At 39.6% G+C, this 17,556-nt stretch overlaps 1 protein-coding gene and 1 long non-coding RNA gene across 3 annotated transcripts in view; one reads left to right on the top strand and one right to left on the bottom strand.

The window, feature by feature from the left end:
• Positions 1–239: 239 nt before the first annotated feature.
• Positions 240–17,556, top strand: part of LOC139718284 (uncharacterized) — a 226,781-nt gene continuing 209,464 nt past the window's right edge. The window contains exon 1 of the mRNA XM_071629768.1: positions 240–404. Within this exon, the coding sequence (XP_071485869.1) occupies positions 261–404 (144 nt within the window). The 5' untranslated portion in view covers positions 240–260. The remainder of the gene's footprint in view (positions 405–17,556) is intronic.
• Positions 4,998–12,445, bottom strand: LOC139718304 (uncharacterized). 2 transcript variants are annotated; one of them, XR_011710030.1, is made up of 4 exons: positions 11,767–12,445; positions 9,910–10,297; positions 7,036–7,173; positions 4,998–6,449 (listed from the first exon to the last, which is right to left on the bottom strand). It is a non-coding gene; the product is annotated as an uncharacterized lncRNA (long non-coding RNA). The 2 variants fall into 2 exon arrangements; XR_011710029.1 differs by having other exon boundaries at positions 5,000–6,449; positions 11,816–12,445.

Below are 17,556 nucleotides of genomic sequence, written 5' to 3'. Positions count from 1 at the left end.
GTATCAACGCTTCGGCCAGGGACCTCCCTGCTTCGGCAGCGTTGGTTTCGTTGCTCGCGATCATACCCCTTTATACCAGCGGCGCGGCGGAGATTGTGCGATCGATCAAGCTCAACGATGAGTTTCTACACATAAACACGCTGTTTTCGAACAGTGGCACTCCACAGCCTTACACTTCACTCATTACTATGAACATAATGAATATGATATAGTGTGGAGGTGATACTGAATTCCCGTTCATTTTGCAGGTTATTCGAGATATGTCCAGATTCTTCAACATGGATGAAATTGGTGAGCTGATACAATCTGGCCAAACGATCGAAGTGGTCTTGCAGGGCGGCGCTCCGTGGGGATTCTCTCTGAAAGGCGGTGCGGAGCATCACTGCCCGTTGACAATAGCGAAGGTAGGTTCATCCGTAGATTTGTACGTAGTATTGATGTGCTTTCCAAACGCATTGTAAATGCATGAGTCACGTCTGTGATTTAGTTGTAAATTCTGATCTGGAATTTGTGCAGAGTAATGGCCAGTGTTTCTTATAATGTAACCGGCGTCATCGTCATCAGGCCAATACTGGTCTGAAACTTGCCTGGGTCCCGCTACTGCACTGCCTAACTAGTATTAGTAATGTGTGTAGTAACACTTTCTTTGGTAGTGGTAGTGGTAATCACTGACACTGGGCTGGGGCAGTCAGTGCAGCATACAGGGAGGTGCCCAATAAACACAGTGCATGTAGGCCTAGTAGTTGAGCTCATACTGTTCTGTCTACCCTGGTCTTGGTATGAATGAAAATGATGAAATTATGGCCATATCATATAGACAATTATTTGATATGATAGCATGGTCAACAAAAGAAAAAAAAGTGGTGTCATAGACACAGTTTTGGGATTTTGATCATGATCATGTCTCTGCTACGAAAGTTTAATAGGTAAATTCTAACTAGTAAAACAGATCCTTGTCCTTAAATGTAAAAAGTCCTTAAAGGGACTGGGGATGAGTGTTCGGTTGTGCAAAACATGCGAAAGAGAAGGTGCTTTGGGTATAAAATGAAAGGTAGATATGTAACTTAACATGTGTGAAAATATCTTGGAAATCGGAATCTTCTCAAATGTTTTAAAAAGCGAAAAACAAAACATACTTTTCTGGAAAAAGACCCTTCGATACGATGGCGATACGTATTTGAATTGCGGAATACTGCTTGTTGACTGCGAACATCAAGCCAACTTACAGCGAAATCAAGCCAACATGCCGAGTGAGCTGCGGAACTACTAGTAGTTATACGTAGAGCAATTGTGGCTAGCTCTACGGCTGGCTGTGCTATGGGCGCGGCGAGCGCTGGCCGCACTTCACTTGCCATAACTCGCATCATCATACACAGTGTCCAGTGCTAGTGCTTCTAAGCTCGAGCTGCTGTACGATCTTGCGTGTTTTCATTTGATGAGAGCGCTAACCTAAAATCAAAGGACTCCTCCTTTTCAGATTCACATGTCCTTCTTCCAAGATATTATGAGAGCTAGTTCTATCGTCAGAAGACTCGGTAGGCTACGTATCCTAAAAGCCATCAAACTCCATTTATTACAAGATTCTTCGTTGAGAAGTACCGAAAGCGGGATAGGTGAATGCGGTAAAGTAATACGTAGCCCGACCAGACGCCGGGCGGGCCTATATGTACAGCGACTGGGCTGTGCGTGTACGTACATATAGAAACTTTTCCGGGTAAGGACGGACACAGCCGGCCCAGCGCTAGGTCGGTACCATGTACGCAGTAACTGCCGTGCTTCGCACGGCGTCTGGTCGGGCTACGTAGAAAAAAAAAAAAATCAACGAAATCTCAATTTACAATAATTTACAATTCATGTAATTATTACATGAAACACAAACGGGTTGTGTTATTACATGTACATGCAATTCAATGCAATCTTCATGGCAAACCCATTTTTTTTTTCTTCAAAGATTTGAAACACAAGTACCGAGTAGGCCAGAGAATTCGAAGTATCCGGTACAATGTTATATCTAAACTTGCATTGGAACTAACTAATAGTTCATTTTTATTACCGGTACAACTTGTCATGTATTTGTAATTTCATGTGACTTTAATAGTTGTAACATTTATTGTGGATGATTTTCTTCACAATTGACACATGCACATACTAGGTTAGAAAGTTGGTCATTGGTATGGCTTAGGCCTTACCTATTTTCTGTATAAATAGGGTTAATTGGAATTATTTCACAGATACACACAAAAATGTTGGGAATCAGATCATTTTCAGTCTTCTAGACTGAATAATGTGACACCTGTAATAGTCTAATAACCAATCCAACAATTTCTGAGGCTATCTTATACATTTTCTTATTTATCGTATGTACAATGCAACCATGCATGATGCAATGTCTTGTTCACCTATACAAGGAGAAAATCAAGACACAAGGAATAATCTGTTCAAGTCAATTATTTCCACATAGGTCAACAACATTCACTCAGTTTTATCTAGAACCCTGATTGGGTTTTTATCATCAGAACACATTTTTTTCTCATTGGTAAATTGACGCTTAACAATTAGCTAGGCCTGTATACACAGGTAATATCTTGTTGTGATATTTCAGTGAATTTAAATCTAACACATTACTTATGTAGGGCTAGGGTTCACTTAGCTCTCTAGCACTCATCACACTAAAAGCAAACTAGGGCAGCACACATGTGTTACTTGGAAGGAGTCCCCTGGCTAACTAACTTGTAGCCAGTTTATTCTTCACATAATTTGGCATGGGTTTACATGTAAATGTGGGTTGTTACATAAATATGCATACACAAAATCAACATAACAAAACATGCAAATAAAGAAACAAAGGTTAAAACTAAATATTCATAATAATATGTAAATGATGTGCAGGCTTGGGTGATTTAGGCATGATTTCAGTATTACAGGGAACAATGGGTGAGAAGTGAAAGAGTGGAAAATGTCATGTGATATGTGGTGTGTCTGTGATACAATTGTAGGTGGGGTGTGTGGATGCATGTGGATGTGAATACCGGTACTACTGTATGTGTGGGTTGACGTATTTATGTGTAGAGGGGTGGTACCTGTAATAAAAGAAGGGGGGATATACTTATAATAAAAGGTTCAAAATAAATCCCTACACTTACGTTATACTACCATGCATAAATACAAATTTCATGTGCACATATAAATTGCATGTGTACATGGGACCTACATTAGAAGTTGTGTGTACCAGGGTACACTGACCTTACATTTTCTTTTATCTTTGCATGTATATTTGCATTTGGTGTTGCATCATGAGCACAGGTTCTAATTGCAAATGTGCTACATGTATTTAGAAACTGCTCTCACAGTAATGTGATGTGATATACAATGTAGAGATAACAAATGTGTGCTGGCTACTTGCATGTAGGCCTATATCTTTTAAATATAAAATGTCATAATAGAAATAATTGTAAAGCAAAGATTGCCAATTGACACAGGTAAGGTAATCATTTGCAGAAAAAAAAAAGAAAAAAGAAACTGCTCAGCATTCTGTCATTAGTCAATTTGGGCATCTACACATTATACTCCTATCATATTGAACAATTATGATAATAATACTATAACATGTAAATTAAAAGAACCTTACAAATGCAACCACTTTCAAATAACTTGTACATTTGCAGGGAAAAAATATTGAAGTGAAAGTCCAAGAATCAATGTCACAGGGTTAATGACTTCAAGTACAAAGAACACTATACCATTTCAGTGTGGAGACCTTCTACATATTGCATTGTCAAACCACAATTGGTTTAGGGTTTGAGCATATACAATTATATCAGAACATCATGTAGGGACCTACCAAAATGTATATTACAATGTATTTTTATATCTATGTGAATGAAAACTGAACATCTTGTTTGAAGCACTTCCAACACATTTGTTTATCAAAATTCATACTTTTTTTTTTTTGGCCACAAAATATAGATGCAATGAATATTACAAGGGCACAAACTCCATTTACCACAAAAATATTGTCCTCATAATAATGTGATTTGATAGAGTTATCACAAAATTTTGTGCTGAAAAAGTGTCTTCCAAAATGCTGATGGACAATGCTACTGTGTAGGACCTGCTGTGCCACTTGAATGTAACACATGGCATGATATCAGTGATCACATAAATGATGAGGATAATAATCATTATGAAGATGATGATAGTAATAAAAAATTAGCAACAACAACAATAGTAGTAGTAGTAATAATAATAATAGTTAGAGCAATAATGAAATGTGTGAAAGGCCCTTCAGTGATGTACACTGTTGTGCATGACAGCCCTGCTTAAGTTCACTTTAAAACACTGATGCAATATTTTATCGTAACGGAGTAATTGTAGTTTTTCACCTCTGAAACACCTGGGAAACACAGGGGGAAAAAAGACCAAATGAAAAACAAGAGACCCGCGGGTCACGCGCTCACCTGAGTATCGCAATTTCACCTTCCATGCATTCTTGCACACTCTTACCTGAGAACATTGGAAACTTTAGGTCTGCATATGGATCCCTCCCCCCCCCCCCTCAACTCGGGGGGGGGGGGGGGGGGGGGGGGGGGGGGAGGGGGCAGGCAGTCCTGGATCTGAATCTGCAATTAACAAACTTGGAACTAAAGTCATCAATGTTCAAACTCATGGTATTAACTTTGCTTTATCATTTCTGGTTCTAGAGCAGAAGATTTTAAATATTCCTCAATGTGGGGGGGGGGGGGGGGGGTGGGCCCCCTAGGGGGCCCCCAAGAGGGACATGGTGCCCATTTGAAGGAATTGAGATTCTATCCCCCTAGGGATGCTACCTGCTAAGTTTGGTCAAAATTCATCTTGAGGTTTTCAAGAAGAAGATGAACATGTACAATTCAGGCTCCATTACAAGTGTTGGACTTCTCCCCAGCCCTCTCCTGGGTCCTAAGGGCGTGGGGGGGGGGGGGGGGGGGGGGGGAATGAATCCGCCAACCCCATGAAAAAAACTTGAAACTACAGTCATCAATGTACTAACTCATAGTATCATCTTAGCCCTATCATTTCTGGTTCTAGAGAAGATTTTTAAAGGTTCCTTAATTTTAGGGGGTTTGGCCCCCTAGGGACCCCCAGGTGGGCAATGGTGCCCATTTGAACAAATTGAGATCCTATCCCCCTAGGGATGCTACCTACCAAGTTTGGTGAAAATCAGATATGGCGATCTCAAAGTGAAGATGAAAATGTACAATTTAGGCCCCATTAGGACTCCTCCCCACCCCCCTCCCCTGGGTCCCAAGGGGGGCACCCCTGATTCCCCCATGAACAAACTTGAAACTACAGTCATCAATGTACTTACTCATAGTATCAATTAAGCCCTATCACTTCTGGTTCTAGAGAAGAAGATTTTTAAAGATTCCTTAATTTTAGGGTGTTTGGGCCCCCCTGGGGCCCCCCAGGTGGGCCATGGTGCCCATTTGAACAAATTGAGATCCTATCCCCCTAGGGATGCTACCTGCCAAGTTTGGTGAAAATCGGTCATGGGGTTCTCGAGAAGAAGATGAAAATGTAAAAAGTTTACGCACGACGGACGACGGAAGACGCACGACGGACGCCGGACGAAGAGCGATCGCAATAGCTCACTTGAGCCTTCGGCTCAGGTGAGCTAAAAAAGGACAAAACACTTTGTGCCTGGATATTGCAGCCCTTTCAGTTTCCAGTAACAGTTTAACGCACATGCAGTTTAGGAGTTTACAGGATTTATTTTCCCTACTTGCTACATGGGGCAAGAACAAATTTTCCAGGCAATCAATTCACTGTTTCATTCTGATTCACACATTTGAGTACTAACATGTTTGTTGTTACCTCACAGGAAAGACAGAAATAGAGAGTTCAGAGATATAAATGTAGTGTCATATCAGTTATCACTGCCATCACATGAATGTAGTCTATGATTGGAATTGATGTTATTCATGTTCAATGCGCATTTATCAGAATCCCCAACAATCCTGGTACAAAGGTGCAGCTTTTTCATTACTAACATGTCTTTTGCTATAATACACAATGAAGGCATAAATTGACAGTAGGCCTACAGGAAGAACTGGTGTCAGAGCTATTATCATTGCCATCACTTGGATGCACTCAACATAATTATGATATTGAAGTCATCCAAGTTCAGTTTTCAAACATTTGCCAGCCACAAAGAAGAACATGAGAGGGGATGTCACTGGCTTCATGGAGCTAAGTAGTTGGGAGGGCTGGTTCTGATTGATGAGAGGGGATGTCACTGGATTCACTGAGCTTGGTGGCAGAGAGGGCTGGTTTCCACTGGCGAGATGGATGTCACAGGTCTCACCGAGCTGCGTAGCCTAGAAGAGGCAGTCTTATTTGGCGAGAGGGGGTGTCACTGGCTTCAACAACCTGGATATCTGTGATGGCACTTGGATGTGATGCTAGCTGTTCCACTGCAATAGAGGCCAACAAGCACATTCTATTGATCTCTCATCTAATGACTGAATGTTGGTAATAAAGTAACTACTACACATTTACAATGAAAAATTATTTTACTACTCATATAGACTCAATTAACTATTCAGTAATACACATAGTAAATATTCTCTTTAAAGACTATCATTCAAGCAATGACAAGTTTAGTACTGATGAAAGCAATTATGTTATATGCTGAAAGTCCAATGAAAATAGCTCATTTTATTTATGATATTTACATAAAAATTCCCTAATATGCATGCCAAAGGGACGTCTTCATCATCTACTGTAAAAGTGGAAATTTCTTGCGGTGTTGGTTGAAATTTTCACGCATTTCGCGTAAGCCGAAACTAGCGCGAAAATAAAAGCATGCGAATATTTTTGCTCGCCATTTGTTCAAGTAGTTGATGTCTTGATTCCGCGGAACTATAAACATGCGAAGCTCTTCTTACCCCGCCGACCGCAAAAAATTAGTCGCGCTAAAATATCCACTTTTACAGTAACCTGTTATCTCCTTACATCTGCCCAGGCTCTGATAAAATCAATATCTGTCAGCACTCTCACCAGGTTTTGATCCACTTCAATTTGACCCAAGTCCTTTCCTCAGAGTAGCATTTTCCTCCACAACTAATTGGAGAAGGCAACGGCATTCATGAACTTGTCCTTTTTCCATTTCACAGGGGCATCTGGACTGGAGTTCATCTGTATATCAGACACAATGAAAGGCATTAACACGGACTTACAATTAGGATAGTCCCGTTAGTTCTTCACCAATCAGTAAATTTAGTCACAGAACTTGCTATCCCATGTATTTCAGTGTAGAGTCTACCAGGTAGCTTTATCTTGTAGTGCTCACATACATGCAACAGAGAAAACTCCATGAAATATGTTAGAAATAGACTGTCTACTGTAGAACTTAAATAGCAACTAGAAATGTCGCTATGGCGACTGGTATGCCTCCGCCATAATGCATGATTTTCCTAATAGGTCTAGATAGTACATGTGGACAATGTGTGATTACATTTTCACAAAACTGGCAAAATATTGAAATGACAACTTTGTCACAAATGTGTTGAATGTTCACCTTCCTTGACCTTGGTTTAATTGGATGAATAGGAGAGCATGTATTTGGGGATTTAAGGACTTTAACTTGACTTTGACCCATTCATACATTTATGCATTGAGTAATTTTCATGGTACCGGTATGGAGAAAAAGTGCAATTTCTGTACTGGATAGTAAATTGTTACCATGTTCATCTGGCCTTTGACCCTAAAATTCATAAGATACTAGTAATCACTTTCAGGTAGAACATGCATAAATATGCAGTAAGTTTCACAATAAACTGAGCCACTTCTGAGATATGGAGGAAAAGTTAGTTCAGCACTTTCACTTGATCTTTGACATTTTGACCTTTGAGGCAAAAAAAAAAAGAAAAAGAAAAAAAAAACTCTCCAGAGAATTTCTATTAGGTTACACACGCATACACCAAGTGTAAAAAAAAATAATAATCCTGCTGGCATTGCATGAACATGAGGGAAATAGTAAAATTTTGATGTGCTGCACTTGACCTTTGACCCCTGACCTTTGACCCCATGAACCCTACATTCTCTAGATAATCACTGCCAGTCAGTACATGTATATACTATGTTCCATGAAGATACCTTGAACAATTTTCCAATTTACAGAGAGAAAAAAAAGAAGTTTTAATACTTTTACTCGACCTTTTGACCTTTGACCTTTGACCTCATGACCCAAACTTTCACCAGAGAATCTAAATTGGGTAATACATGTATACACTAAGTTTCAAGAAAATATCTTCTGGCATTGCATAGATATGGTGGAAATAGTGAAATTTTATGTATTTGACCTTGACCTTTTGACCTTTGACCTTGAGCACGTGCACCCAAAAGTTGATAGGCACAACTTCACCCCCTAATACACATACATGCCAAGTTTCATTAGGATACCTCAACAGGTTTTGATAGTTACCTTGTCCACAAAATTCATTACGGACGGACGGAAAGACGGACGGACGGACGGAAGGACGGAAGGACGGACGGACGGACGGAAGGACGGACGGACGGACGGACAACCCGAAAACATAATGCCTCCGGCACCACTTCGTGGCGGAGGCATAAAAAGGAAAATAAGACCTACAGAGACCCTAGCCAAATTTTTGATGAGTTGACACTGCACATGACGTCGGGATGACCTCAGCCTCTCATTGTGCATCTGGGTAATTCTGTGAAGTTGGGGCACGAAGTGTGACATTTTAGCATAACTCAATACTAATTATGCTATACATGTATTGTTTATAGGCTTTGCAGTTGTATTGAGACCATACATTTTCCTGGAAATTTTGTGCCATTCCGACTCAATTTTGATGAAATTATTAAAACGATATGTAATGGTGTCCTGTAGCATCGTGACGTGTCCATGTAGCATCGTGATAGTAAACATTTGGTCCTAAAAGACAAATTAAGGAAATTAGCTTGACCCAAATTTGATATAATATGCATAATTACTAGATTAGTCAGATAGCTAAATATCTTAACTCTCCTTTCCACAGTTTTACACAAAAAAGGACACCGCATAGCATCGTGATACATTTTGTAATTTTCTTTTAAAATTGAAACTGTGTACAGGAAATTTGAGATATTTAGCTATCTTATTCATACCTTGTAAATATGCATATTGCATCAAATTTTGGTCAAGCTCATTGCCATAATTTGTCTCTTTGGACCAAATTTTAAAATATCACGATGCTACGTGGACACGTCACGATGCTCCAGGACACAGTGTTACATATTGTTTAATAACTTCATTAAAATTGAGTCTGAATGGCACAAAATTTCCAGGAAAATGTGTGGCCTCAATGCAAATGTAAAGCCTACAAACAATAAATGTATAGCATAATTGATATTGAGTTATGCTGACATGTATTTTGTCAATATCACGATGCTACATACATGGACACTGCCCCAACTTCATGGAATTACCCATCTACAAAGTAGGCCCTATTTATTTATATGTTGTGTATACAACCTCATATCGGGCCTATGATGTCTTTCAATCCAGCCACATGCAAGGGATTTGGGGGTCTGTATAATTCCACATACAATCATATAGTAGGCCTATATGTGGCTGCAATGTACAAACTATGTAACTTGTAACCCTAAAAGTAATGATCAAGACAACTATAATCTTATTAACCACTACCACAGCTTTGGGTTTAAAAAAAAAATGTTATAAGTTAAATTACAGCAAGAATAAGAACAGCATCGTTTGAGAACACAGAGTTATCTATTCAATTTATTGATGTTTTGTGTACTAAATATCAACATTAACTTTCATTTGCAGGTTCAAAACAGTTGTTGGATCTAGGTGTATTAAAAAAGTACCAGGTACCCAGGTAATTAAAGTTAGTTTGTACAAACCTTTTGTACCAACGGAAGGGCTGGTCTCAATGGGCAAGAGGGGATGTCACTGGCTTCATCAAGCTGGGAGGGCTGGTCTTGACTGATGAGGGGGGACATCACTGGCTTCACCAAGCCGGGTATACGCTAGCTGGTCGAAACTGACGAGAGGGAATGTCACTGGCTTCATCAAGCTGGTTAGCTAGGAGGGCTGGTCTCAATTGATGAGAGGGGATGTCACTGGCTTCACCGAGCTGGGTAGCTGGTCAAAACTGACGAGAGGGAATTTCACTGGCTTCATCAAGCTGGGTAGCTGGGAGGGCTGGTCTCAACTGACCAGAGGGGCTGTCACTGGCTTCACTGAGCTGCCTAGTCAGGATGGTCCTTGAATGCGATGCTGGCTGTTGCTCTACAAAAGATACCCACAATAATATCTGACAGACCTTTCTCAACAATTAGCACCTACTGTGCTACAAAGCATACACCATTAACCACTACACTATAGAGACTGAGTGAACTGCGCTACAATGCATATACGCCATTAGCCACTTATGTATGTACGCACAATAGATACACTTCAATCAACATTTTTGCAATGCCATGTGTACCGGAGACAATAACAAGGTACTGGTACCTTACCAAACATGTGAATTCACGTTTTAGGTCCGATCATAGCTGTGATGACAACATATACGGTACACAGTTGAGTCTCCACAAAGTATTTTGTAAAAACCGAGAGTTACCAGATTCGCTGACACTTTCATTCATTCAGTGTCGTTTCGTAAAATTGGATTTCTCGCCTATCGCCAATTTGTAACAAACGTCAGTTCTGATGAGTGTCGTAACTTTCTTATTTCGACATTTTGAGACCCATAATTTGACATGAAGGTAGAATAGGGCAACATAATCCAGAATACGGTAAAATAGGAATTCGCGTATTTACATGCAAAACACAAATAGCGTGCCATTTCTTACTGTGAACAGCGATTTATGTGTAATAGAGAAGCACATTTCAAAAAGGAGAAATGTTGAGCCAAATTTGGGATGTCATTCATAGGCAAAAAAATTTCCATGTTAACTTATGGTAACTATACACAGCCCAGTTGCTGTACGTAGGTACAAGGTACGGGTACATAGCGACAGGATTCGCACAGCGTACCGTACTTACAGCGTCTACCACTCCTAGTCCGAGGCCTTTTTTCTCTGCCATTATAGCTGTAGCCCGACCACACGCTGTAAGTACACTGTGCGAATCCTGTCGCTACGTACGTACAGCGACTGGGCTGTGTAGAAGTGTATACAAGTGTAGTTACCATAACTGGAAATTTTTTTGCCTATGAATGACATCCCAAATTTGGCTCAACATTTCTCCTTTTTGAAATGTGCTTCTCTATTAATTACACATAAATCGCTGTTCACATTAAGAAATGGCACGCTAATTAGGTGTTTTGCATGTAGATAATACGCGAATTCCTATTTTACCGTATATCTACTGGATTATGTTGCCCTATTCTACTTTCATGTCATTAAATTATGGGTCTCAAAATACATAGGTCTAAGATACCTACCATACCTCAATCGCATTCTGAATACACCTTTTTGTGAATCTGCATGTAGCCTTTCTCCACATATGTGAGTATTAAAAATCTCAGGCAAACTCTGATAGGCCTACAAGTATATCTTTTAGTTTAACTGGTTAATAGAAAAATGTTAGGGTGTGGCATAGGACACCTAACAAAATTACTAATCTAGGCCTACTATCAGTATTACTAAATAGTAGGCCAATAGTGTGTGTAGATCCTCTAAGTGACATCTCTATCAATTAATGTTACACTAACAACACTAAACACTGTAACAGTTGTTATAGGTCCTACTCACACTGAACTAGTATGACTATGAGGTCTTCCGAGTTTCACAAATTTATTACCGATCCAGCCGAAGTGAAATGACATCTCTGTCGTTCAGCCCCTTATCTTCTAGTGTCTTGAGGGGAATTGGGACTCTACATTTTATTTTTCTGTCACCATCTCCATACTCTGTCACTGGTTTTCATGGTCTTCCTCTTCTTGGAGACAGATCTCTCGCTCTCCACCTGCGGCTCCATTGTTTCGAATAGTGTGGATGGTATTTATACGCAGCCAGCAGATCAGAGTTCAAGCGGACCCGTGCCAGCTACAAGCTGCCGGGCGGATCCCGGGAAATGCACCGATAACGCTCGCTAGCCAGTGAACAGGCACCCGGGTTTCGCCTCGCAATAGGGGCGATATCTTGGGCTTGCTTTTCGCCGAGGAGAAGGCAATACATTAACGCTGTGCCAAAATCGGACAAAAGAGGGAGGCAAAAACAACACTTGAACGGAGAGCCTCTAAGCCGACCCCCCGTGATTTTGACAAGCGTTACATGTAACGCTCTTCAAAAAATCATAGATATCTTCATAATGCCGTATTTTTCATCGATTCTTTTTCATTGCTTAGTCCTTTCATAGACATTGGTCCTTGTTTTTGCCTGTTTCACTTCATGAAATAGCACTTTTGCATTTTGGGTTCCAACACTCATCCCCAGTCCCTTTAAAGGACAAGTTCACCTTCATAAACATAAGGATTAAGAAAATGCAACAATATTAGTAGAACACATCAGTGAAAGTTTGAGGAAAATTGGACAATCGATGCAAAAGTTATGAATTTTTTAAATTTTTGTGTTGGAACCGCTGGATGAGGAGACTACTACAGCTTGTGAGTCATATGCGTACAACAGTATAAAGAAAATGTAAAAGAAAATTCAACATATTTTCACTTTTTTCGCATAATAAAAGAGCACTTGACTTGCCTCTTTCTAAAGGCAGGGGGAATAATATTACCCATAACATTTGTCGGTAACGAGTCAGGGGAATGTGTACTTTTTTCAAAAGATGGAATTTTGTGAAATTCTCTTTATATTTTCCTTATATTGTTGTATGCATGTGACATCTAAGTTATTCATACACTGCAGTAGTCTTCTCATCCAGCGGGTACTGCACAAAAACTTCAAAAATTCATAACTTTTGAACGGATTGTCTGATTTTCCTCAAACTTTCAATGGTGTGTTCTACCAATATTGCTATATTCTCTCAATCCTTATGTTTATGAAGGTGAACTTGTCCTTTAAGTCCTTAGTAAAACAGATTCAAACTCAATCAAGTTACAGTGGGAAGTGACAATTACAAATATTAGTAAGTGCATGGCCCAGCATGCATTAGTTGTGCTGAAAATGCAGTGCATCATTCTTTTTATATGTGCTGCTTCTGTTCTGTGCATGAGCCGCTTGCTGCGTTGTGCAAGTTCACAGTGTGCACCATCTAAAGATACCAAGCAAATCATGTTTGACTTTGATGTCTCAATGTTGCAGACAAAAGTTATGATTGTTTGATTGACTTACTTACTTGGATATACTTGGGTGTAGAGACTGGAAGCAAAGCTTATTTGTCCCTTGTTACTGTTCTGTCCTGTCTCTGGTAGGGTTCGTACTTGATTGGATTGTTTCTCCAGTATCTTTCTAGGCAAGACTTGAATTGGTTTATGGTGGTAGCGATTTAAAATCTGATGATGAATTAAAATCAAACATACAATGTCGTGTACTTTGAATAAACATGATGAAGAAGCCTCGAATCAAACGGAAGTGCCTGAAATCAAACGTGAATTAGCTTTTATCAACTCCTTGACAACCAACGTGGCTGCTGTAATAGATCTAGCCTAGCTAGGTGTGGAGAAAGATATTGAGAGGCATTTCAGTCGGGAGAAATTTCCTGTGACAGATCTCAGCCTCTTGTTTCCTACACACTTTCCTACTACATGTACACTGTCACTTCCGCACCTCCATTGACACGCGACATGATTTGCATCCCGGTAGAGCTGCCAAGGAGCTGTGATTGAGATTACTGCAACAAGCAACAAGTAACAGGTCATGTCAACCTGCAAATTGCAGATTTAATCCCAGAGGTGCTTGGCCCCAAAATCACATGCAATATATCAAGTACTGCCCTGTACCATGTAGATTTGCTGCACACTGTACTGGTTAGTGCTTGATACAAGTAGCATTGGCACAATACATGATGTACATCAATCTGTAACATCAAATTCGTTAAACAAAAAAACAAAAAAACAACAACAAACAAACAAAAAAACCTGCTGTTTGATGTCAAACATGAAATCAAACAACTTTTTTTTCTTCGGCCAATCAGAATCAAGGGGGAAAGTGATTTGGATTTAGGCTTGTCCATGCATATAGGCCTGTTTGTTTTATTCAATCTGCTTACAAGTGTAAAAAATATTGTGCATTGACACAAAAATCAGTTGATTGATCTTTGTTTCACATTCAAAGATTAATGATGCCACTTTACAGATTTTATTTTGGAAAGATTTTATCTTTCTACTTCAATACACTACAGGTATGCTGTTGTTATACATTTTTAACGATCAGTTGGTGATCTTGTGAGTTGGAATTTGAATGTATTGTTGCCTTCCCAAAAAAACAAGTAAACGGGTAGTGTGGACTGTACACAAGTGCTGGTGGTGGCGCAATAAAAGATTGAGTTCGGAATAATCAAGAGTACTGTCTGTTCTGTACAAATTAGCCGTTATTTACAAAACATTGATGCAGTCAATGGGCCTCAAAGAAATTCCATTTAATGTATGAGTGATGAAAGAAGAAATAAGAGTAAATAGTTTTACCATCAGGCCAATTGTACAGCATAAACTTCATGAAACGAGACATGAAAACTCGTCACGCTGACGAGTTAGGTGATACGCTTGAGGTCATCAGATGTCGGTCATCTGTGATCGACAAAGAAAAGAATGTGATATAGGCACCTTGAAGTTATATTGAGCGTGCATGCGAAATCGTTTCTCTAACCACTCGGCCACGGGACATCCACGGAAATGGTAAGGCAAAAAAGAAATGTATAGATATTACACGGGGAAAAAGTCAATGCCCACTCAACAATCGTGGCCGCGTGAACATGTATTGCATTGCTAGACGGAAATGCGGCCTTGTAACGACTGATGTCGCTATGCCATTTCTGGCAACTTGGAAAAAATACGCGCCGTAGACATAAAACCTATAATCGACTGGTTTTGATACCTTGCCTTTAATCACAATTTCCAGTGTGATGACGTCATCAAAGTACAAAACAATGACATGGTCTTGACAGACAATTGTTCAAAGTACAACACCTCCGTCGTCGTCATTACAAACTATGATCGGTTTGACAAAGTCAGCCTGCAAAAGTTTTTTCAGCAGTCGAAGCAATGTGGTCTCCAACACAAAAAAAGGGATATGGTGTGTGTGTGTGTTTATGTGTGTGTGTATAGGTGCGTTTATATACGAACGTGATTTCTACATGGACGAATATGTAATACAAAATTGAAGAAAAAAAGTAAAATAGCTAAGTATTTTGTTTCGTGATCTTGTGGGGTTCGAACCCGCAACCTCACGTCTCTGAGACGTCGCCTTTAACCACTCGGCCATACGTCTAGGCGAGAAAATATGAGGAACGTAAACTTATGTATGTGAAAGCTGAATCGGGAATCGTTTTGTCCACATTCCATTCTCATTTTCAGTTTTAAACTGCAAAATTGTCAACCTGATGATGAGATTTCAAAAAATAAAATGCATGATTACTGAAGCTTATTGTCTCAGCTACAACATACTTAAGTTTCAGAGGAAATGAAGCAAAATCAGCTGAGATAAAGGTGCTTAAACGTTGTCAAGTCAATGCATGGTTTTAAAAAAAATCACCTCCCATAGACATAACACGTAAACTTGTCCGATTTTGCATCTTTACCTTTAATCACAATTTAAGGTATGATGACGTCATCAAATTTCAAAACCATGACTTGGACTTAAAAGGCAAATGTTCAAAGTACAACATATCTGAATTTGGGATAATATTGAGCTTCAACAACAGAGATACGAGCAAATGAATGTCAGAAACAGTACCTCAAAAAATTAATTCCACTTTTTTGATTTCAGATGATGATATGATGACGTCATAATGTATTTAGGGAAATATTGATACTTGAAACGTTATTTTCAATTCATATGCTTTTGTAATATGCAATAAAAACATAGGGTCACCTGACGTTTTAAAGAGCTATGGCGAAATAAACAAAGACATGTTTTTCGCTATATTTCCACATAGACGCGCACACGAAATTTCAACTTTGACGCCAGCGCATTCCTTTGTTATAGGTCGAAATTGATCGGAAATCAATGGATATTATTACTTAATGTATCAGGAATCCAAATCTGGCAAAAAATTTGCATTTTCATGTTGCTTACGCGCACTGCGCGCGGAAATGCGCGGACGGACGCGAACGCGCGGAACGCTTAAAATTGTCTGAAACTTCGAGATTTCCCATTGGGAAGTCGTTTTAAGCATTTAAAAACTTTGACGCGCGCTAATGCGCGCGTAATGATGTCCTAGGTAATTAGCATTAAAACGTAAGATAGAGAGTGACCTGAACTTTATGTCCAACGAAAATGATACAGAAATGACCTTTAGTTATGAAGTTATGATCGATCATGTAACATGGTCCGAAAATCACAAAATGGCGCCTAGATGACGTCATAGATATGTTACTGTCATGAAAACCTTATTGTGGCTAGATATTGTCATGAGACATGTTGACTGAAAATGTCATGTTATTCCGTCATGTCAATGTTGAGATATTCACGACACAAAATGTGCCAGAAAGAAAGAAGAATAACGAGACATGAAAACTCGTCACATTGAGGACGAGTTAGGTGATACGCTTGGGGTCATCAGATGACAGTCATCTGTGATCGACAAAGAAAAGAATGTGATATAGGCACCTTGAAGTTATATTGAGCGTGCATGGGAAACCGTTTCTGTAACCACTCGGCCACGGGTCATGAACGGAAATGGTTAGACAAATAAAAACAACAATGTATAGATATAACAGGGGGAAAGTCAATGCCCACTCAACTAACGTGGCCGTGTGAACATCTATTGCATTGCTAGACGGAAAAGCGGCCTTGTAACGACTGAGGTCGCTATGCCATTTCTGGCAACTTGGGAAAAATACGTCCCGCAGACATAAAACCTATAATCGGCTGGTTTTCATACCTTGCCTTTAATCACAATTTTCAGTGTAATGACGTCATCAAATTACAAAACAATGACATCGTCTTGAAAGACAATTGTTCAAAGTACAACACCTCAGTCGTCGTCATTACATACTATGATCGGTTTGACAAAGTCAACCTGGAAAATTTTGCTGCAGTCGAAGCAATGTGGTCTCCAACACACAAAAAAGAGGGATATGGCGTGTGTGTGTGTCTGTGTGTGTGTATAGGTGCGTTTATATACGAACGTGATTTCTACATGGACGAATATGTAATACAAAATTGAAGAAAAAAAAGTAAAATAGCTAAGTATTTTGTTTCGTGATCTTGTGGGGTTCGAACCCGCAACCTCACGTCTCTGAGACGTCGCCTTTAACCACTCGGCCATACGTCTCCACGAGAAAACATGAGGAACGCAAACTTATGTATGTGAAAGATGAATCAGGAATCGTTTCGTCCACATTCCATTCTCATTTTCAGTTTTAAACTGCAAAATTGTCAACCTGATGAGGAGATTTCGAAGAAGAAAATGCATGATTATTGCAG

Source organism: Diadema antillarum, unplaced genomic scaffold (genome assembly GCF_040938485.1).
Source record: "Diadema antillarum isolate AM-2024a unplaced genomic scaffold, OU_Dant_1.0 scf00000092, whole genome shotgun sequence".
Taxonomy (NCBI): Eukaryota; Metazoa; Echinodermata; class Echinoidea; order Diadematoida; family Diadematidae; genus Diadema; species Diadema antillarum.
The sequence above is the reverse complement of the archived record's forward strand: the minus strand, read 5'-3'. Positions and strand labels throughout refer to the sequence as shown.